Source organism: Euleptes europaea, chromosome 5 (genome assembly GCF_029931775.1).
Source record: "Euleptes europaea isolate rEulEur1 chromosome 5, rEulEur1.hap1, whole genome shotgun sequence".
NCBI classification, from domain to species: Eukaryota; Metazoa; Chordata; class Lepidosauria; order Squamata; family Sphaerodactylidae; genus Euleptes; species Euleptes europaea.
Genome location: NC_079316.1, coordinates 80920269 through 80944394, shown reverse-complemented (window position 1 = coordinate 80944394; position 24126 = coordinate 80920269). Strand labels below are relative to the sequence as shown.

General features: G+C 43.1%; 2 protein-coding genes across 3 annotated transcripts in view; one reads left to right on the top strand and one right to left on the bottom strand.

The window, feature by feature from the left end:
- MYOF (myoferlin) overlaps positions 1-24126 on the top strand; it is a 121186-nt gene that overhangs the window by 22913 nt on the left and 74147 nt on the right. For both annotated transcript variants that reach the window (XM_056850039.1, XM_056850038.1), the window contains exons 4-12: positions 2986-3094; positions 5451-5541; positions 11330-11487; positions 13088-13216; positions 17540-17602; positions 17691-17741; positions 18538-18568; positions 20353-20468; positions 22964-23090. In XM_056850039.1, the coding sequence (XP_056706017.1) occupies positions 2986-3094; positions 5451-5541; positions 11330-11487; positions 13088-13216; positions 17540-17602; positions 17691-17741; positions 18538-18568; positions 20353-20468; positions 22964-23090 (875 nt within the window). The remainder of the gene's footprint in view (positions 1-2985; positions 3095-5450; positions 5542-11329; positions 11488-13087; positions 13217-17539; positions 17603-17690; positions 17742-18537; positions 18569-20352; positions 20469-22963; positions 23091-24126) is intronic.
- The window catches only part of LGI1 (leucine rich glioma inactivated 1), a 290579-nt gene that overhangs the window by 262205 nt on the left and 4248 nt on the right, over positions 1-24126 (bottom strand). The window lies entirely within an intron of this gene.

Here is a 24126-nt window from a genome sequence, read left to right as displayed (position 1 = left end):
TTGAAGTGGGAGACGGTACCTCTGTTAGAGAAGTGTAGGGTGTGGATGGGGTGCTGTAATTCCTGATTTAGGCCATATCACCCATACTCACATTGTTAATTATTTAGACTATCAGTGATTAGTGTGAGGATTAGCACAGTCTCTAGTAGAGATGGGAAGGCCTGGAAAAAAACAGAAAAATGGGGCGGAAGAGGTTTTTTCCGTTTCCCCCCTCTTTTTTTCCAAAGGCGGTTTTTTTTCTGGAAAAAAAAACGGAGAAAACATTTCCAAAGGTGGTGTTTTTCTGGAAAGAAACGCCTTTGGAAAAAACCAGAAAAAAACCTGTTCCCCACCCCTCCAATTTTTCCGTTTTTTCCAGGCCTTCCCATCTCTAGTCTCTACATATCTTCTTCTTAAAACCCTCCCTCTGGAGAAGTAAGTTCAATGAATGACAAGGATGTAGATTTCCATAACTTCATTCTTTGCTGACATCTATACCTTTTCGTACATGTAAACCTGATATGATTCTGATACTAACTATTAGGCTCATGAACGGACTTTTCTATTAGGTTAGTTTCTACAGAAGATCTGAGAGTTTGAAAATCACATGATTAATAGACCAAGGAATAAAGTGACACCTAATATGATTTTGTAATTAATAGGAATAAAAAGATATTTGAATGAGGACAAGTTAGACTCTCTCATGGGAGGAGGTGGTGGTCTTCACCTAGCTCTATACAGTAACTATGCAGGTCTCTACCTGGTCAGTGGACATCAAACCCTTTCTTTATTGTTTTACAGTAACTTTCAGGATTTTACTTTCTATAACCTTAATTCTTAAAGGTAACAATATGTTCAATTTCATGGCTACATCATGTTCCTAATACTTTTTCATCTGGCTGACTTAACCATTGTTTAATACTTCTTTGGAAATGTGTACCTATTGTTCAGTTTGACAAACTGTGTACTATTATTATTTTTCTTTTCTCACAGTATAACTTCTTATTTTCTACAACTAACAGTGCAGTCCTAAGGGGGAGGTAAATTGGGACGGAGCCAGGGATGGCAAAGCCGTGCTGCCCCCTGAGCGGCTTCCTGCCTCAGTGCAGCAAGCTGAAAATGTAATTTTAGAAACCCCTGTGAAACTCCTCCACTGAGTTTTCTGGGGCTATGCCTCCCTTTTTGCGGGTGCCAAGTTCACACTGGCAAAAGGGGGCGTTACATCATCACGGCTTCAGTGCAGTCCCACATGGGACTGCGCATGCGCAGACCAGCCAAGGAAAAAAAAAGGTTTGCTAGCTTCCGGCCCAAAAGATCACCTGGCTCAGGGAGAGGGAATGCTCTCCCCCCTCGGTTCTCTTTCTGCCGCCACGGAGAGAGGACACGTCTAGCTTCAGCTCGGTTTCTGTCAGAAATATTTGAGGAAACGGATAAGTAAAAGAAAAATGGAAAAGTAAAAAAAAAATGGTGCTCTTTTCAAAAAGTGCCTGAAATGTGGCACTCAACCAATCTTCTTTATTACGGTCATTGACCAGCATTATGTGGTACTAAAATGGCAAAAAATGATAAACGCGAGGAGTGTTTAATGTGCCTCAGTGAGGGCCATATTCCCTCCACCTGTAAGTCCTGCGCCCTTCTTACCCCAAAGGCCTGCCAGGAAAGACTGGGAACGTTCTCTGGAGCCACAGTCTTCCTCCACCACTGTGGCGAAAGAGAGGACACTGTCGGTCACCACGTGCTGGTGGCTTCTACTGCAATTGCACTGGCTGGAGTGTTGGAGGGGAGAGCCGCCTTGGTGCTGATGATAAAAAAGACCAAAAAAAATGGCCTAATGAAGGGCTGGATGGTAAACCAGTGAAAAAGCTTAAGTTGCTGACCCCACCGTGTTCGGAGACGAGTGCTCGCCAGCAAGACAGATCGCTGTTGGCTTCTCCTCAGCTTCTCCTCAGACAGGCCATCACCGAGGCGCTGTAGCCCATCTCTCCACTCTTGGGGCACCCCTGGCCATGGCAGGGCCCCATCCCCTGTGGTACTAGACCGGGCTTTCCCAGCCCACCAGTCAGTCTCACCTTCACTGGGTAGGAGTCAATCACCTTGGAGGTGAGACGGTGGTGCCATGGCCATTCACCAGTTCAAAGTCCGGACAGACACAGAGTCGATGAGCCTTTTGGACACTGATGCCATTGGTAGAGCTCCTCACCAAACCGAGAAGTCAATTGTGTTGGTGGCTGTGCCAGTGTCCATGCAATCGGTGGAGAGAACCGGGTTTCATTCCCCACTCCTCCACATGAGCAGCGGACGCTAATCTGGTGAACCGAGTAGGTTTCCCCACTCCTCCACATGAAGCCTGCTGGGTGACCTTGGGCTAGTCACAGCTCTTAGAGCTCTCTCAGCCGCACCTGCCAGGATATCTGTTGTGGGGAGGGGAAGGGAAGATGATTGTAAGCCAGTTTGAGTCTTCCTTAAGCGGTAGAGAAAGTCGACATAAAAAAACCAACTCTTCTTCCTTCTTCGCAGCGAAAGGATAAGGGAGATATAAGGGAGGGTTTGGGGCCACTGAAATTGTCACTGTGCTGTGCTTTGGCAAACAAAAATGGAGGAGGAACTGGAGTTGCTGGGTGGCAGCAGCAAGTGCAGCTGGGACAGGTATGTGTGGTTGCTGTCTCCACCTGTTTGTGTCCTGCTTGCTGCTGCTGTTGTTGCTGGGCATGTTTTTCCACACCTGTGTGGTACCAGTGAGTGTTTCATTATGGAAGATCTTTACATTCAGCAGCATAAATTCAGCCTGCTACTGTGGATAAAAGTTTCCAGTTCAGAACTGCAATGGTCCAAACTTCCAGCTGCCTTTGAGTAGGAAACCTGCCATCAAAATAAAATGAACAATAATGCAACTTGGTTTTCTGTGGATGTCAGGCACTAACTGGAAACAGATCAAAGAAGGGTACCATGTTGGCCTAACACTTTAAATGTACTGTTGAGTAATACACTTCCCTTTGTGTTTTTCAGGTTGCTTGGCACAGCATCACTAGCACTCAAGGAACTGGTGGGCACGCAAAGCAGATCGCTCCCTTTCAAGCTTATTCCCCTGCTAAATGAAAAGGGGCTGGACACTGGAGTGAGTGGCTTCCTTGTGTTGTTTTTTTGGTTGTTGTATGTTTTCCTAAATAAAACGTCCCAACAGCATTTCAGCAATGTATTTGGATGAGGAAGCTTCATGGTGCTGAATCACAGTACTAATAAGGCAGAGTGTGTGTAAAGGGTGAGAATAAGGAAGCAAGACAGGGCCTTCCCACACAGCAGCTTGTGCAAATAATTCCCTTTTTTTCTCAGCACACAGTTCGCCTGCTTTCCTTTGAGGTGCTTCAGCTGCAAGAAGACCAACAGGCATCCATTAGAGATCCTCCGATAGATTATTAATAAGCTCCCTGCTTCCCTGGAGCAAAAACTGTTGTTGTTAATAAAGTTTATACCCCACCTAGGGTTGCCAACCTCCAGGTACTAGCTGGAGATCTCCTGCTATTACAACTGATCTCCAGACAATAGAGATCAGTTCCCCTGGAGAAAATGGCTGCTTTGGCAATTGGACTCTATGGCATTGAAGTCCCTCCCCTCCACAAACCCCGCCCTCCCCAGGCTCTGCCCCAAAAACCTCCTGCCGGTGGTGAAGAGGGACCTGGCAACCCCAACCCCACCCTCCACAGCACTGCTGGGCTCAGGGCGGCTTCCAGCATATGAATATAATACAAAATACAGTGCCATATAAAGCATAAATATCAGCATAAAAACATGCAATAAAATTTGAACAAACCCATTTGAACTGAGATGGCACCAGTTTATACTGACTCCTGCAGAATGACCTCACCAAGGCTGGTCAAGATGGAATCATATATGGGCGAAAACGCATGGTCGCTTTATCCTCCTTTAATCCCTGTTTTAGCCAGGATCGAACGCACATTAGGCGAAACGCATGCGTTCGATCCTGGCTGAATCCTGGCTGAAACAGGGATTAAGGGAGGATAAAGCGACCATGCGTTTTCGCCCATAAAGGCCCATGCTTCCAGGAGATCCATTGGCATGGGGCCTAGAAAAGGCAGTGGCAATGGAAGGGAGACAGGTTGAAAAAATGGGAAAGGACAGGAAGGGTGGGGGAAGGGAAGAAGGAAAAAGGGAAAGCAGGGGAGGGACAAGGGAGGCCAGCAATCCATGTAACCGTCACTGCTACATTACATTACAATTGCTACATTACTGAACAGAACCCTATTGTTCCTTTGCACGGAGAAACGAAACTTTAAAGGAGGAGTAGGGGGGAGTAAGGCTGTTCCCTTATGTGAGAGGAAGGATCCCAGCCTTTAATGGTTGTGTGTGCCTCCTTGCTTGGCTCTGAAAAGAAGGGTGGGTGGGTTGGGGCCGCTGACAAGCGGCTTCTTTGGGTATGCGTGTAGCTTGCGTGTCTGACATCTCCATCTTGCGTGCCCTGCAGAACTGAGCTAGGTACCGCAGGGCACAGGTCTCATTAGACAGAGTTCCACCAGGCTGGGACCAGAGCCGACAACGCCCTGTCTCTGGTCAAGTACAACTGGATGATTCTGGGACCAGGGACTGCCAGCAATGCTCTCTCTCTCCCTCCCTCCCCCCCCCTCTCTCTCTCTCTCTCTCATATATAAAGAAGTACAGGCCTTCCTCTCCATCCCTAATCATTTGGGCCTTACTGTGTGTTACAAGTCCACCCCAAATTCTGTATGCCACATGTGCGCTGCAAGTTTTGTGCTTGGAATGCAGTTCCCAGGCGCCTGAAACCCAATTCCGATTGGGACCCCAGTACATGGGGTGGGCAGCCTTCTCCCCACATGCCATTTTCCTGCCCTGAAACAGCCCTGAGGAATCACTATTTGTGCCACTGGCAAAACCTATGAATAATTTACATTTTAAAAATCTTCATTATGTTATGAAATTTATTCCTCTTCTTTCTCTTCATGAAGGAGCTACTGCATGTTCTATCTATCTATCTATCTATCTATCTATCTATCTATCTATCTATCTATCTATCTATCTATCTATCACACACACACACACACACACATATACATATATATATATATTGTATTTGTATTTTTGCATGTATTATATGCATTCTCGCAATACTTCAAACATATGTGCTGTACTATTACAGCTAAGTGGCCACACACAAGCTACCCTGCATTTAATTGTTAGGATCTAAAGAACGATGAAAGCAGCTCTGGCGGCCCAGAGGATCTTTACATTTCTTTTTTTCTTGAACAGCCGCTCCTTTTGCCAGGTGTCAGTCTGCTTTTAAAACTCAGGGGAATTTTAATGGGAGCTTGTGATATGACATGGATGTCTGCAGGTTAGGGGAAAAAAATCAAATAGGCTGTTTATTTTGAGCAGATCCCTTACATGAGCTTAAGTAGGTCATGGCAAACGTTCATGGTTTTTCTTTTATTTTAATGTAGGCAACAATTGATTTACTGGTAGGATACGAGCCACCAGCTGGGCCTCCAAATCCGAATGACCCCGGAGGAACAAACACACAAAACACTGAAGGTACGTCAGCATTTTTCAGGATCATCTATCCAAAAATAGGTTTTTTTTAAAGATGAGAAAAACAGGAAAGCAACCTGTCTAAACTACTTTATGGTGACATTTCAGGTTAAAAGTAGACATGATAGCAGCAGGCTTGTTTGTTTTAAACCTGGATCTGCCCCAATTGCAAACAAAAAGGGTGTGGGAGTGTGATAATAAAGGGGTGTACATGAGCGAGGGGACCTATGCCCTCCCCCTGCTGCTGCTGCTTGGTCCCAAGCCAGAGTGCGAGAGAAGAGGCCACAGAGTCAGCGAAGGTGTAGTAGCACCCCCTGCATGCACAGTTTTGTTGCTGTTAGAATCGGTACACATACACACCATTCGGGATAGGACAGGACTGAGTTTAAACAAACAGGTCTGCTGCTGCTGTGTCTAGCTGGGCCCTGATCAGTCTTGGCATTGCTGCATAAAGGTTTGAAATAGCAGCAAGAGCCTGTTGTTTTCATCAGGAGATGTGCTGTCGACAAGGAGAGGTGACCTAGGAGATCCATGCTGCAGGTGACCTAGGAGATCTATTATCAGGGTCTTCTGTATTTTTTTTCAGGGAAGGGTGCAAATTCATACCAGGGCCATGGTGCTATGTGAACACTTTCTTCCCAGTGCTGTTTCTCTATGTGAACCTCTTCCCTGGAACTGCTATTCGCCCTGTGTGGGAAAACATTCAGTTATTGGCATGTATCTTGCCTTACCCTGACCTGGATAGCCCTAGGCTAGCCTGATCTCATCAGATCTCATAAACTAATCTGGGTCAACCTGGCACGCATTTGGATGGGAGACCTCCTAGGAATACCTGGGTCTCTGTGCAGAGGCAGGCAATGCCAAACCATCTCCGAACATCTCTTGCCTTGAAAACCCTACTGGGTTGCCATAAGTCAGCTGTGACTTGACGGCAAAAAAAGAAAGAAAGAAAAAAGAATCTTACCTTAAGCTAGAGGATCTTCCTCCAGGTATAGAGAGCCTTCCTGCAGCCTGAGGAACCACTTACATTGGCTGGAGAAAGGCTTCAAAAGTTGCTCAGTGGAGTGGTGGGATACATACCACCATATGGGAACGATCAAAGTTCAGGTTTGTCCACTTACGGTATTTTCAGCAGTTTAGTTTAGTGGAGTAGCAGGCCTTTGGAAAGCATTTGGGAGATGTCGCCTAGTGATATTGACCCTGCCTGATGCTTGAGTAGAGAGAGACTATTAAAATTTGCAAACCCATTTTTTTCCTCTATTCATTTTGCCTTTAAGGATCGCTTGCACTGATCAGATTTTGTTTGTGCCTCTGGGAATCAGATTCCTTACTACAGCTGTCTGTTCCGAGAGCTGTGACCCTGGACAGTTAGTTGCTGTTATGATTTAAAGCCTCTTCAAAATGTTAGCTTTTTCGTGTCATGAAACCCATTGTGTTCGTTTACAGAAAGCCTGCTGAGTGAGTTAGCAATTATATGGATTTAACTTCAAGCCGAGAAAGGAGGATCTTGCCAGTAAGAAATATAGTTAGAGGCCAGGGTGTAACCTCTCCCCACAAAAAAAAACCCGTTCCTCCAGTTTTCAGCTAGAGATGTCACCTTTAGACTTTAAATTGCATTGTGAAAGAAGAGAATCAGCTTGGGTCTCTTTCACCTGGAAAGGAGTGTGCAGCAATGTAGGAGCGCAGCCTAAACACAAGAAGAAATATAACAACAACAACAACAACAACAACAACAATAATTTTATTTCTACCCCGCCCTCCCCTGGCAAAGCTGGGCTCAGGCAGCTAATATCAAATGGATACCATATAATATACAAGGTACAATACAGTAAAAATTGACAATAAAAAATCATTTCTATGGTAACAATCTCATCCTGATGGCATCTAACTACTTCATCTTAGGGAGGATGTTATTTCCAGGTGGTCATGTATCAGTGCTCACTATCCATGTTCCTCAGTCCAGGGGAAGGGAGAAAGGATGGAGCCGGAGAAGACATGGGGACAGGGAATGCCAAAAAGGGAAGGGAAAAGGATGAAAAAGGGAAGCAGCAGGGGAGAAATTAAAGGAAAGGGCGGGGCGGGGGGAGGAAGGGAGGGAGGGAGGGAGGGGAGGCCGGCTCTTCCTATATTCCCATTGCTGTCTTCAACCATAAGCCTGGCGGAGCACCTCTGTTTTACAGGCCCTGCGGAACTGAGTTAAATCCCGCAGGGCCCGGGTCTCATTAGAGTTCTCATATAGGGAGTTCCACCAGGCTGGGGCCAGGGCCAAAAATGCCCTGGGTTTGGTTGAAGACAGCCGGATGGTTTTAGGTATGGCTCATTTCTCCAAAATCAGAATAAGGCTCTGGGGAAATTTGCTTTGTGCCTTTATTTTAAGTGTGCTTTATTTTAAGTGTGCTGAAAATATAGGTTTATTTCAGTGATGCATATTATACTTTATATAATACATACAATACCCTCTGTCCAACACTGCCTTTAGGAGTGCTGATTTGAATCATGTCCCTAATGTTGGAGTAGGGTATGTTACTCTCCTTTGGCATATCTCTGATGGAAATCCACCCTTCCCCACCCCCTGAGCTACAGTAGAAGAACAGTCATACAATATGGGTACCTGGATTCTTAAAAAAAAAAAAACCTGGGTCAAAAGCTGCTCAGGGCAGGCAGTTTCCACCTGAGAAATGGCATGGAAGGAAGGAAAGGGTTAAGCTATCCCCTGGTACCCTGGGCCCAGTGCAAACTAGGCTGTTCCATAGTGGCTTTTTAAATTTAAAGTCAATGTTGAGAGATCTAGTCCTAGATTTCCTACAGTCTGTTCGTAGTTAGAAAATAATTTGAGAGAAACTAATTATGAAACCAAAGGAGCCCCGTGGCGCAGAGTGGTAAGCTGCAGTACTGCAGTCCAAGCTCTGCACACAACCTGAGTTCAATCCCAACGGAAAGTTGGTTTCAGGTAGCCGGCTCAAGGCTGACTCAGCCTTCCATCCTTCCGAGGTGGGTAAAATGAGTACCCAGCTTGCTGGGGGTAAAGGGAAGATGACCGGGGAAGGCACTGGCAAACCACCCCATAAACAAAGTCTGCCTAGTAAACGTCGGGATATGACATCACCCCATGGGTCAGGAATGAACCGGTGCTGGCACAGGGGACCTTTACCCCTTTACCTAATTATGAAATCACGGCATCTGAGATCCTGAGAAAAGTTAGCAGCATTGCAATGGATCACTGCCAGCTTAGCCATGTAGCTGTTTGCTGTATAGAAAACAAATGTATTAACACTGTACTGGATGCCTTTTGCAGTTTTGCCATTTATGTTAAAGTGTCGTAATTCAGAATTTCTGTGCAGTGGTCACAAGGTACTGCCCCAAAGCTTTCTTTACAGTTTCATTTCCTGTCCAAGGGGGGAAGGCATATATTTATCAGGAAGAAAAGACAGAGTAGTACAAAATGGTTCTGTGTTGAAACCCAGCCTGTTCCCATTTTGAAGTGCTGTGACTCTTCTATATGAAGTGCTATAGCTCTTAATTTTACAGCATTTCGAATTGCATTTTACAATTTTGAAGAGAGGATATATGTATGAGTGTTGCCAACCTCCGGGTAGTACTTGGAGATCACCTGCTATTACAACTGATCTCCAGCTGATAGAGATCAGTTCTCCTGGAGAAAATGGCTGCTTTGGCAATTGGCTCTATGGCATTTAAGTCCCTCCCCAAACCCCACCCTCCTCAGGTTCCACCCCAAAAACTTCCTGCCAGTGGTGGAGGAACCTGGCAACCCTAAGATGTATTGATTTTCATTTTTGTTATTTTGATTCATTTTTAAAAGGTATTACCTGTATTCCCATTTACATACAAGAGATAGAGAACAGATCATATCAAAACAGTTGTAAGGGATTCATGCCTTCCCCCCAAAAAAGGGCATGACAGAAACAAACAAACAAACAAACAAACACACACACAAAGAAAGAAAGAGGAAGGAAGGAAGGAAGGAAGGAAGGAAGGGAGGAAGGTTGCAGAAAAACAAATAGATATGTATGCAAATGTCTCTAAACATATTTAAAACATCACAAAAATACAAAAAATAAGTCACATCAATCATTAAAAGAACACTGAAACATCAAACAGAAAATTCTATAAATGATTATGCATGTGCGGTGCATAAAGTGTACCTTTAATTATAGCATATAGTCAAGAATGCACTAGATTTATAAAAAGTTGCTTGATGACGGCAGCAATCCTAAATAGATTTTACTGGTGTAAGCCCTGTTGAATAAAATGGGACTTAATTCTGAATACACCTGCTGTGGATTGCCCCATTAGGTCCAAACTAGACGTTATGTGTACTGTGATCATGATGAGGACTAGAAGCCAGAAGACAACTGCAACTCTGCAAGTTCCTATGGGAACTCAATTCTGAAGTGCCACAGGGTTCTGATTGGGATTGGGGTCACAGAATGGGTTAAGGAGGGGATGGAGGGGATTACCCCCTCCACACACCGTTTTCCTGACCTGGAATGGCCTTGGGGGTGTTATTTGCCCCACTGGGAGGCAGCACATACATTGAATACTTGAACATATAGCTCCCACATGGGGCAGATAATACCCCCCAACATTGTTTCAGGTCAGGAAAACAGTGTGGAAAGGAAGGCTAAAGCCCCTCCTTCCCCTGTGCCATGGTTCCGATCCGTATCAGGCAGAACTGAGATCCCACAGAGTACTCGCAGTTGCTTTCTAGAGACAAGACTCGTGGAGATCACGTTATACATAATGTCTACTTTGTCCCTAAGTTTGGTAGTTCGAATATAAAATACTCTCAATAGATCAGACCTGTTTCTACTCATTTGTAAAGCTGCTTTTCATGTTCAAAGAACTTTGCAATGACAAGTGGGAGGCCTGTGAGACTCGCGGGGGGTGGGGGAAATCCCATCTATTCCCCCCCACATCATGGCTCCAGGCCCCACCACCCACATTAAGACTGGCAACTGTGCCTCGGAGCTGCTCTTAGCATAGAGCAGCTTTTGGTATCCTCCACTGCAGCAGCTGGTCCCAGAGCAGTTCTCATAGTGCTCTGCCACAGCAGTTGGGCCAGGAACTTCTCCTGGTGTCTGCCGTGGCCAAGCCTAGAGCCTCTCCTGGCATCCGCTAATGCCAGGTCTGAGCACAGAGCCACTGCCCGCATCTGCCACCATGGCAGTTGGGCCTGGAGCAGCTCCCAGCATCCTCCACCATGGCAGCCAGGCCCAGAGTGGATTCCTGTGGCAGCTCAATTGATAAGTAATTTTTTATTTTAGGGGGAATTTAAACCCTCACTGTATTTAATTTTTAAATTTTAACTTGGGACTACCCCAAGTTTGCCGAAAAATCTGTTTAGCGTCCATGTGGTCTTGATCTGTGGATTTAGGTTTCCACAGATGGGGGCCACACATCACTATTAGGTATATAAATTACCCCCTTGCATCATCACATCCCCCTTCCATCATTATCCCCTTCCGTCAGTGTGGTCCTGATCTATGGATTTAGGTATCCACAGATGGGGGCTACACATCGCTATTAGGTATTTAAATTAGCCCCTTTCATCATCACAATTTTATGAGCAGGAGGATTGTAACTAACATTGTACTGCTTCTGTTCTTAACATTTTGTTGAGATACTGCAGTTGCCAAGTTCCATAGAGATGATCAGATTTTCTAACGCTCCATCTGTCGGGGCATATAGCTGTGAGTTCTTGGATACTTTGCATGCAAGGATAAAATCACGCTAACTGTTCATTAACTATAGTCATTTACTTATTTGATAGATGGAGAAGATGGAGATGATGAAGATGTGGCCGATGGTGGAACTGGTGGCCTTTCGCAAAGTGGACCAAGCGGCACCCATGAACTTCAGCTCGCTCGGCGCATTACCAAGGGGAAAAGAACCCGGAGGGCGTTGTCTAATAAACCTCAAGACTTCCAGGTTGCAGAGTTCTTACAATTACACCCTTTCCCATATTATGTGTGTGCTATACAGTGGGCTTGAAGAGATGCCAAATTTCAAAATAATCTAAGGCTGCTGTAATCAGTGTACTCATGTTTGCAACTGGGCTGCATATGTCAGTGAGGTGCAGTACAAATGTATCTCTCTTCAGATATTTCCAGAAACTCTTCTTTAAAACCTGGAAGATTCTTTTCCTTGGTATAATGACTGCAGTCTATAAACAAAGGAGGGGTGGGAGTAAATCCCAGAACTCAAGAGAAAAGTTATTTGTTTTTCTAAGTACTTAGTTAATATTTGATAAGCGACAGAGCTAACAATGAGGAGGCAGCAACTCTATAAATATGCACCATGATCCAGCAACTCAATGCATGAAAGGAGCATTGTTATGTACACAGAGTTCCACTCTGGTGGGGGATGGTCCCTTTCTCTACTGTGCCCGCACATGGTCCATGTGTACCGTGCACTGCACATGGCTTCCCTAATACAGGAGAGAGAGGGGTAACCTGAGAGCTCCGTGGCGTAGTGGGATGAGGAGAATCGAATCTCAGTGCTGCGATGGAAGCTCCCTGAGTGACCTGAACCCCATCACAATCTCTCAGCCTAACCTGTTTCACAGGCCATTTATGCAGGGTCAATTTTGATGCTCGCTCAAAGCTCTTTTTAAAAATGCGACCTTTAAAATGCCTATTCACTGTCCCGACGCAAAAGGAGAAATTCCACCCCCCCATTCTCCTGCTCCTTTGTTTCTTCCATTAGCAACCACCGTTTGCATAGTTAATACGTGGCTGTGATTTTGCATGCTTCCTTGAGGGGATTCTTTGAGGCCAGGGCAGAGCAAACACAAAAGGTCATGTTAAAGGGGCTCTTAAGAAATGTGAAGCAGGTATGCGCTGGCTTCGCAGTCACTTCCTGAATGACAGTTCAGCGTGAAAAACTCAAAAATATGCGGGACACTTCAGCCTGGAACACGCTGCTAATTACCAAGCATAAATGGCCACACAGTTGTTTTAGGGAGGATAAAGTAGAGGAGAATGATGTGAAAAACTGCTTTGGATCTCAGTCAGGGGGAAACTGGGATACAAATAATAGAAGAAGAAGAGGAGTTGGTTTTTATATGCCGACTTCCTCTACCTTTTTAAAGGAGAATCAAACCAGCTTACAGTCTCCTTCCCATCCTCTCCCCACAACAGACACCTTGTGAGGTAGGTGAGGCTGAGAGCTCTAAGAGAACTGTGACCAGCCCAAGGTCACCCAGCTGGCTTCATGTGTAGGAGTGGGGAAACCAATCCAGTTCTCCAGATTAGAGTCCACCGCTCCTAACCACTACACCATGCTGTCTCCTTATTAATTAATTAACTAAATAAGCTCTTGCTCATGTACAACAATTGTGTTCGATCACTGGAACCAGTGAAATATGTAACTAGAATTTTGGAACTGACTAATTTTAGTTGATCAATCTGTTGCTGCTAGTTACTTATTTTAACAGGAAAAGAAATTAAACACCTTGCCAAGAGTTTAGAAGATTAAAAAGTAAACAATTTATCACTGATTGAATATTTGTATTTTTTCTCTCCATCAGATACGTGTTAGAGTTATTGAAGGCCGTCAGCTGTGTGGGAATAACATAAAACCAGTTGTGAAAGTGCATGTTTGTGGCCAAACTCACAGAACGAGGATCAAAAGAGGGAACAATCCTTATTTTGACGAGGTGAGTGTACTGCACATTACTATTCTCCTAGCTCAGAGTAATTTTTTTCATGAAAAACAAATTTAAGTGCTCTCATAGTGCACTGCAAGAGAATTCTAAGTGCTATCTTATATTCTAAACAGTGAAGTCGGCCAAATCTTTGGATACTTAAATCCAGTGACTGGAGCTGTGAACGGGCAAGACAGATCTTTCTACAAATCTGAACAAGGATCCTGGTTTGCAGGAAAATGTGAAATCTAAAAAAATATGTCCAGGGATTTAAAAAATCTGGAAATGATACTAGGAATGCCTGCAGCTTTAAGCAGTGGATACCCTCAGTGGCTGTTGCTAGGCAACCACAGCATTCCAGGCATCAGTTTGTGTGAGTAAAAGGCAGGGGGAGGGGGCAGAGACTTTTCCAGAGAAAAAAAGCCTATGCGAACTTGCTTGGAATGAAATGAGTGGGATTCACTTTCAATTAAACATGGTTGAGAATAGGCTTTAAGGTTCAGCAGAGAATAGCGAGTGAACTTTTAAGATACACAGTAAAGCAACTAAGATGGTAAATTGCTTGGAATGTAAGTCACATAATGAAAGTAAGTAATAAAGTTTATTTCCTTCACCAGAAATATCCAGGCCTGTAATTATTGTGGAGGCGCTTGGAGGCAATACCCCCTTGAAATGTGTCGTGCCCTTTTCCTTGTTGTGATACAAGGGAAAATGTGGAAGCAGTTTTTGTGTCCAAGTAACTACAGAAGGCATTCATATTCTGTTCCTGTCCCCCTTTCACCTATTCCTGAGGCAAAGAGCTCGAGGGTATATAGTAGCCTTAAACCCCATCACTTCTCACTATGGAAAAATGAAGCATTTGGAAGTACTTAAATAAATCTGTGCCAAGAATAATCCATCCTCTGAAAGCTGAGAATTGTAAGCACTCCATACATTTGTAGAATGCTTTTCTCCCACTACACAGTAAACATATATAGCTATCAACCTGGTATTAGGGGATGGACTTCGTGGTTGGAGGAAGTGAATTGCATGGAGATGTAATTTAGGAATCTCCCATGTTAGTAATGTAGTCATTGTTAATTGCTACCTTCTCCACCCCCAGCTTTCCCAATGCAATTTTCAATCCTATCCTACTGTCTTACACCCGCAGCATCTCTTGAGAGAACCATGTAGGTATGCAAATTATACAAATAAAGGCATCACAGTGTTCTAAGCAAATCACCTTTCCCTGGATAGCTGATGGTGTCCCAGATTGTAGATCCATGGCTTCCCTGTCAGAACAGATTTTTATTATGGCATTGCCATTCTAAGAATACTTGATAAAATTGTCCACAGTTCACAATTGTACATTAATTTAAAATGCAAAAATACAAATCCATCAAGTTAGCTTTTACTTATCCTCCTAATTTAAAATTAGACCCATCCTTGAAGAAACCTTTGAAAGGCAAACTTTAGGAGCTATTGCACAGAACCTAGCTGTGGCTAAGGTAACCTGTTCTTTTTCCCCCCTCCAGAAGTGTCTGCAATATTACCGATTCTATGGGCTCTCTAGGGCCCTTCAGCAAAGGGAAAATGTTCTTGGTGCGCGCCTCTTCATACCAAGGACATCTTAACAGCACATGAGCCACCATTTCCATTTCTCAGGCATCTCTAAGTCTGCTTTCTGCACAAGCTCTTTTTTTTTTTTTGATAAATATCCTATCTCTTCAAATCCCTGTGACTGACTCATGTGGTCCTGAAATGTGGAAGCACCTCTATTTACAGCTGTTCAATGTGATAACATCAGACCCTGCCCAATGAGTTTATGTCTAGCATGATGGAGACCTGGCAACCCTAGCTCCACCCCCCATATTCTTTTAAAATATATTTTTATTTAATATTAACAAAAATACAAAAAACACACTACATTACAAGACACCATAAATACACCATTCCAAACCTTCTAAAATGTGCCATATGACAAACCACTCTCTGCAATAGTTAACTGCTAAATTATTAATAGTATCTATATTAAAAATCCATGTTTGATTAACCTTTGATTATACTATATTATACCTCTTAATAGTTTTTTAATTCACGTATACCATACATATTGTTATACCCCTTAAAACCTAATCTACAGTTTTCTTTAAATGATCACTAATTAATATAGGCAACATATTCAAAATATCTACGTTACAAGTACTTATGTTAGACAGCAGTTTAGCGTACCCTCCCCATGTTCTTGTGTCCCCTCAACAAAAAAATGGCTAGCTATGGGCTTCAGGATGTCACATGTTCATTCAATAGGAGACAACAATAAAGAACCAAAATAAAGACAGAAATGCCTTCAAAGAGGAATGAATGAGTAGGTTTTGTCACCTGTGGTATTAGATCTGTCTCCCACCTAACCCGACTTTACTCTTAAGCTTTATTTTAATTTTTTTCCCCAAGTACCTGTCACATTTATTTGTTTTACCATTTGTTTGATGCTCCATTATCTTTTTCTTAAAAAACAACCCCTCATTTTCTCAGCTAATGTAAGTTTTCTAGTCACCTCTGATAGGGGAAGAGAGGCATCTTCACAAGGCCCAGTCAATCTGCCCTATGCACAGACAGGTGTTGTTTTCACCCCGAGGGTCATTGAAAAATTGGCATTCATTACAGCCATTGATCCTCAGCACTAGGAACAGCCTGAGATTTCCTGCATCGGTTTCCCGCTGAGACTTGAAGTAGCTTTAGCAAATAATGCTGTCCTGTAAATTAAAAGCACACCTGTATCTACAGGAAGGCAACAGATTTTCCAAGCCTCTGTGAAATCCCTAATTTACAAATAAGATCTTATAAAAATGTATTGCTTGACTCCTATAACTAGTGAATGAATTATTTATTATGGTCAAAGACCAACTCAGAAGTAAGCACAATAGCAGCAATGGTATGTAAAACACAGTGGAAAAGATAATGCTCCAGATTTTCAGTTTCACTTTAGCCACATGCACATATTTTATATGTTGCCATATTTTCCATCTCAGCATGCCAAAGGCATAGATCAGAGATGTTGTCTAATAAAGGATCTCATCAGAAAGGCAAAGTTTTGACAAATACCTTTGCAGATGGCAATTTTTTAATGATGATGATACCACTGCAAAAAACATGTTTTCAATAATTAGCGAGTCTGCATTGGTAACATGTTTAAAACACTGTATCTTTAACCTATGTTAATATGATGGAAGGTAGAAAGAAAGTGTATTTTAGCTCTGGTTGGATTAAGACAGTTTTCTCCTTCATGAATAAATTTCTCCATTTGTGCTCTTGCTATCTTTAACTTCTCTGCATACTGGGACAATTGGAAATTGACTGCCTGATCATGTAGTAGTAAGTCCTTCTATGCCTAAACCATGATACTATGCTGGCATTGTATGAATATGTCTCTAGTGCTGCAGATCAGAGAGGTATATCACTGCAAATATTTAGAAAATGATTTTAAATTATTGCTGATAGCAGTTTATGTGGCTGTTAACTTAAAACAGTGAGACTTTTGTGCAGGGGTCCCCAACACTGTGCTCGTGGGTGCCATGGCACCTGCCAACACATTTTCTGCCACCTGCCAGGTGTTTTTAGGAAGTGAGTGGGGCCAGGTAGGGCTTCAATCAGTCAATCAATTTTTATTTCGATACAATATCAGCTCTGAATAAAAATCAAAGTTAGGTTAAAATAGTTAAATACAATAATAAAAGTTGATGGTTCTGGGAGGGATGATTTGAAGAAGAGGAGAAAAGATCTTCTATGGGGAAAGGTTTTCAATCAGCCATTTACGAATCCCACTAGACTAGAGGCAAAATCTGGCTACTTGAGTGGTTATCTCCTGAGAGGAGTCTGCTAAGAGAAGGGAAACTTTAGCTTCTTCTGATCTCCCAGGAAAGGATGACAATATGGGGAGAATGTACTGCGATCTTATGTCGTTGTCGAAGGGACATTGCAGCAGAACATATTCTATTGTTTCCACTTTCTATGGTTTGCATGGGCATAATCGTTGCTGAAAGGGAGTCCAGGTAGGGCTTTTGCCTAGTAAAGCTTCTGATTGACTATTGGAGATTTCAAGGTCTGTGCAGATATATTTTTTTAAATGTTGCTTTGGCAGCACCTGCTACCACAGCACAAGGGTCTACACTGTGTTATTGAAATTAGGCTGTGCCAATCATTTTGTGGCTGGCTCCACCTCCTATGGCAGCCATTTTGTGGCAACCATTTTGTTGCTGCACCCATCACCTGCTTTAGTGAAGTTAACACTCTACATTGTGCTGCCATTCTTCCTACATGTTTAAAGTCTAAGACATTTCCCCCTTATCTTAACAGATGTTTTTCTACAACATCCACATGACCCCTTCAGAACTTTTTGATGAAACAATAAGTATCCGGGTAAGGAAGAATAACATTATTCACTGTATATGTCCCATCACTGTTGAGTAAAAGTTATGAATTGTTCATTCCTTCCATTCAATTATAGGTATATGACTCATATTCTTTACGTGCCGACAGTCTAATGGGGGAATTTAAGGTAAGCTTTCTTGATCCTCTGTCATCTATGTGAACACACTAGAACATTTTTTGTGCTCCGACTACCTTCTCACTAGTGGTGTAACCAAAGGAGTCAGAAAAGGGACCCTTTGAGCATTTGGGGTGAGGAGATTGTGCATTTCAAATGGACTATAGCTGATGAACTTGGACCCACAGATTATTAAGATGCTTAACTTTGATAAAAGGGCCAGCCACCAATAAAATGTCCTTGTCTGATAAGGCTCTTTATCAGGACTGAAAAAATGGATTTGAGAGTAGCCAGTTTTCTATAAGAAGGATAATTTTCACAGCCATTTTGACATTTGGTTCAGGTTGTTATTTTATTATGTCCTGCCCTTTTTTCTGATCATAGAGTCCAAGGTGGTGGTATAACATGCATTTATTTAAGTCTCTGCAGCACTTCCTCCAAAAGGAGAGTCAAAGCAGGTTTCCTTAGGAGGGCTCTGGTCAAAGTGATGACCAGACCCAGACATGCTTAGCTTCAGCAAGTCAACTTGTGTCATTTTGCATTTCTAGCCATGTCCTGGGGACCAGGACATCACAGCCGTGTAACTGAAAGCAGGCAAAGAGCAGAGCCAAATGAATATGGTCGGATGAAGGGAGGTTTCGCTCTCGATGGCTCATACCCTGAAAATCTTGTTGTTCTCTAAGGTGTTACTGGACTCAAATCTAACTGTTCTACTGCAGTTTTTTCCTCTCTGAAAAAATGAACAGCATATTTCCTTTATTGTAGTTGGTTACTTACAGAGAGATAACGTTCTAAACTCTTCTTACAGATTGACATTGGCTATGTCTATGACGAAACTGGTAAGTAAGTGTTCTAGCACAAACTTCTGCATTTTCTTACCACAGAGGAATGGAGGTGTCTTGGCATGATGGCCAAGTCAAAAAAAGAAGAAGTGTTCCATCCTGCAGCATGCTAAGGAAGAAATATTTAGTTTCTGATATAATTAATACCTCAATTCTCAAATAGCTGAGCTGATGGAGCAAGTGGCAGTTGTCAGTGTATCTGAAAATGCCCTTTCTGGTCCTGTGTGACAGCCAATGTGGTGTGGTGGTTAAGAGCAGTGGACTCTAATCTGGTGAACCGGGTTGGTTTCCCCACTCCTCCACATGAAGCCAGCTGGGTGAGCTTGGGCTAGTCACAGTTCTCTCAGAACTCTCTCAGCCCCAACCACCTCACAAAGTGTCTATTGTGGGGAGAGGAAGGGATGGAGAGTGTAAACTGGTTAGATTCTCCTTAAAAGGTGGAGGAAGTCAGCATATAAAAACCAACTCTTCTTCTTCTGTGTGTATACATCCTCACTTGCAGCTTCCTTTGAAGCTGGCTTGAAAGGGACTCCTGAGAGACAGAAAGGTCATGATGGAGGGGAGGGCTTATGGCTCAGTTTGTAGAGCATCTGCTTGGCATGCAGAAGGTCTCAAGTTCAATTCCTGGCATCTCCAGTTAAAGGGACTAGGCAAGTAGGTGACGTGAATAGATCTCTGCCTGAGACCTTGGAGAGCCGCTGCCAGTCTGAGTAGACAATACTCACTTTGATGGACTCAAGGGTCTGATTCAGTATAAGGCAGCTTCATGTGTTCTCATGTGTTCATGGAGTAACTCGCCTGTAATGACAGTGGCCTACTGAGGTGGTGTCTTCAGTGGGTGGTGGGACCCCGGCTGGTCCATGGGCCACATAGCAGATGCCTGACCTTGCCAGCTCCCAATGCTGCGCCTGATGTCAGATGAAACCCCTTTCTGGCAGCTGAACACCAAAGACTCCCAGTTTGGGCAAATCTACAGCATGCTTTCGTAGGTTCTTCCCAGCTACAAATGGGAACTTGAGGAGGACCCTACAACAGGATGCTGCAGGCGAGGGTTTCAGCAACTATTGAACAGCCTTGCTGTGTCACAGTATGCTTGGAAGAGTGTTCATGGAAGCAGCTGGCGGGCAGACTCTTTATATATATATATTGATCCCTAGGGTTTGCCTATTTTGTACTAGACTTTAATTTTATCTCAGTTACAAAGAAGAGCTACTGAATGAGAAAAAGGTGCAAAATGACAGAAGCTAAACCAGCTTGTATTTCCATTGTTTCATGTGCATGTCTGTTATTACTTTAAAAAGAAAAAAAGAAAAACAGCAAATAATAATAATAAATAAATTTTATTTGCTGCTAATATGCCAGATAAAACAGAAACTGACCATACAGAGTAGATGTTGACAACCAAGGTCAACAAAATTATGAATCACCCAATTTTACACTTCCACAGATTAGGGAACATTGAGGCGACGTAGCTTCATTGCTACGGCACAATATTTTGCACCTGGGTGGTGATTGTTGAGCTGTCTCCCAGCAGAAACCTTTTGGCCCATTCACCCTCATCACCAGAGCCCATTTCCCTAATCAAAGGGTCAATAATATTGAAGCGGGCTGACTTGTAGAGGGGACATCTAAAAAATACATGCTCTATGGTTACCAGCTCCCCTGTGTTACACGGGTAAAGTCTCTCGCCCCTGGGGATCTTCTTAAATAGAAAAACAACAACCATACCCTTATTTGTAAGGAACAAGTTTCAGTCTAATATTTATTTTTTTTCCTTTCAGGCCATGCTGTCATGAGAAAGTGGCTGCTTCTAAATGACCCCGAAGACACAAACTCAGGTGCCAAAGGGTACTTGAAAGTCAGCATGTTTGTTCTTGGAACTGGAGATGAGCCACCAGTAAGTTGAATGAATGGATAGTTCTCTTCTACTAATACGTTTGTTTGTCTGTTTGTTTTTGCTGTCAAGTCACAGCTGACTAGTGACGACCCGGTGGGGTATTCATGGCAAGAGACGTTCAGAGGTGGTTTGCCATCGCCTTCTTCTGCGTAGCGACCCTGGGCTTCCTTGGTGGTCTCCCATCCAAGTACTAACCAGGGCTGACCCTGCTTAACTTCCAAGATCTGATAAGATCAGGCTGGCCTGTGCTACCCAGGTCAAGGCATAGGCTTCTTACTGGTTCTACTGGTTAATTTGTCCTGATGTCTCCACCACGTTTACATTTGGTACTAGCAGAAGGTTCTAGAAGGAGCGAGGCTGCTTACTGTGTGTTTCTTCCCTCCAGTTTTGCTTGCTCAGCTACTTTCTACTCTGTCGCCGCAGCATTTCTCTACCACAGCCTGCATCAATGCCTTTCAAAGGTACATCCCTCCCATGATTTCTCTCCGTCTTTTGGGTGAAGGTTTTCCTTGCTCATGACTTTCCCCCCCTCTTTTGCTATTCTCCAAGTGTGTGTTTAAGTCCCAAAAAGCTTATGAATCTTTTTGTGGGAATGTCCTGGGCTTTCTCCCAAAAAACGCATTAGCACAGACATCCTTGGAAATATTATTAAAGTTCAAAATATCAAGTTTTGTGAATTTTCCATCTTACATTGCTCTTTGGTAAATGTAAAACTACATAGTCACTAATGCACACCACTGCAAAAACTTTCTGGAAAAAGTTTTGGTTTTGGTTGTTATATTAAGGCTGACTTTTAAAATACTGTAGTTAGGAAATAATGAAGAATAATGAAATGAGGGCAATCCTGTTTTTACAGATTAATGATTATATACTTCTTACCTATTTACATACAATAATGCCAATCAATTTTTAACTAAAGCAGCATGCTGCATACTAAATTGGAATTGCCAAGTTATATGTAGGTGTGCTGTTCAGGAATTTGTTATGTTCAAAGTCAGGCAGTTGTGAATATGAAAAAATCTTCATATGTTTGTATCAAAAATTAGTCCAGTTCATAAACTGCTATTTCAGTTAGAGATTTATCCATTTTAATCTGCCAGTCCTCAGCTATTAAAACATGCTTTTGCTCCTCTTGCATGCTAAGTATCATTAATGTTTGATAGAATGCAGAAGAGCAATAAAACATACATTCTTCATTGAATGTAATTTTTATATTTACATTACATAGTGAGGTATGAAAAACTGGCTTAAAGTCAGAAATTTGTGATGTACATTTCCAAACTGATTTTATTTATTTCATTTATAATGTACCTTTATTCACAATGAGGTCCAAAAGTGACTCACCTTGTTTTCCTTGCCTCCATTTTGACCTCACAGCAACTCTGTAAGGGAGGTTAGACTGACAGTATGTGAATATCCCCAGGTCACCCAGTGAGATTCTGTGGCAGAGTGGGAATTTAAATCTGGGTCTCCCAGATCCTAGTCCGACACTGTAACCACTGTGCCACACTGTCCCTCATTTCCAAATGTGCCAGGCTGTGTGTCAGCTTCAGAGTGGTACCAGAGTGGCCATGGGGTATTGAATGGATGTCAAAAGGTTCAAGGCATTTTTTCTGTTGCTGCACCACCACATGATTAGTTGACATATCTGCCAATGTTCAGTGAATTACACTGAATATTTAGCAGTGCCATCTTAAACAGAGTTGTATCCTTTTAAGTCCCTTAGAGTTAATAGGCTTAGAAAGCTGTAACTCTGCTTAGGGTTGCACAGTGACTCTATTACCTACTGTTCATATGTGTCATTGGATCAACCACAGAAACCTCTGTGTTGACCGGAACCTCTGTAGAAGCTGGGCTTTGTCTTCTTTTTGAACAGTTTGTTGCATTTTCTGCATTTCATACCTAAAAATGATTATAATTTCATGGGGCAAGACACTAAGCTTAAAGTTTGTGTGGGATGGGCCAACCATCTCCCTATAACCATTACAACAATATACACATGCAATCCATACCTTCAATCAAAATCAAATATGTGATTTTGAGTAATTCCAGTGTTTAGAAGGCTTTTTTTTGGGGGGGGGGCATCATGTTTGACTTATGGCAACCCCTCCTGGGGTTTTCAAGGCAAGAGACGTTCAGAGGTGGTTTGCCATTACCTGCCTCCACGTCACAACCCTGGTGTTCCTTGGAGGTCTCCCATCCAAATACTTGCCAGGGTCGACCCTGCTTCGCTTCTGAGATCTGACGAGATCAGGCTATCCTGGGCTATCCTGATCAGAGCTTAGAAAACTCTATCCACTAAAAGAGCTTATTCCTGAAGCCAATACTTAGCAATTAATAATTTTGCTTATATTGATAACAAGGGCATAGGGCAATCCCTTAGAGGAGAACAAGCAAATAGGAAAATTGATCCTCAAATAGGAAAATAGATCTAATGTACAATTTTGTGTGATGCTTTTCCTCTGGGGTAATATGTACAAATGAATCCCCAACAGGTGGAAAACAGAGAACGGAATAATGACAACGATGATGTGGAAAGTAACCTTTTACTGCCAGCTGGAATAGCACTCCGATGGGTCACTTTCATTTTGAAGATCTACAGAGCTGAAGATATTCCTCAGAGTATATAATTTTTTTTAAATTTCTTAGTTGTATGTCATTAAAATAGGAAACTTGTATAATGGCATATTTTAAACAAATTGCATGCATTCTGATGCTAGCTTCTAGAGAGTTTTATAGAAGTTGTTGGAGAAGGCCTAAGTCTTACCAAGATAGTAAACTTGACTGAAAGTTCTTCCAAATAAAAAAAATTGCTAGTGTGTAGAAAACTAGCATGTTGGAAAGAGGGCTAGACTCTCTCCCAGACATTCAGTGTGGAAGGAAGTCATTATATGGAAGAGTTCTCCACAACCTGAAGTGATACAGCCAACATGCTTCCTTTCTCCTCTGAATTGACAATTGGGAGCTCGGCCTCAGTCTTGAAGGGTCTACATTCAGTTTGGTGTTCTCTAGTTTCTGATCCCTAGTTTGTTGACTTCAGATATTGACAGTACATTCCTGAAGGGGAGGGCCTATTCAGCTTAGGAGCCGATGTGACCTGGCGGTGGTGTAAGTACCTGTTATCCCGGGATAATGGACACTTATGCCGCTGCGGAGGGCATCCCCACCGCCCCTGGGATGCCTCACCGCAGCATGGGGCTCGGGCACCGGCGAGGCCTTCCGCTGGAGTTCTTCTGGTGCAAATCCCTGTGCCACTTTCCCAAGTGGCGGAGCTGCTTTTAGACAGCTTCCAAACTCCTTTCGCCGGCGGTCCTGCAGCAGTCCTGCGCCACCCGCTTTTTCCTATGGGGGAAAAAGCCTTTTTTCTGTTTTTATTTTGGAAAAGAGGCTTTTTTCCCCTCTGCGGTGGCCGAGAAACCTCTGAGGAGGCTTCTTAGCTGTGCCGTCCCGGCTGACATGGTTCGTACCCCCCCTTCAGGAATGGGCTCTGAGTCTTGCACCATTCTGATCAGCAATTCATTGTTCATTTTGATATGCCCCTTAAGCTTATTTAACCATTTAAGAGAAAGACTTGGCATGATAGTATACTTTAAGCTCCATCACTGAACTGCAACAGTGTTGTATCTTTGTCAAATAGCCAGGTTTTCAAGCTACAAAA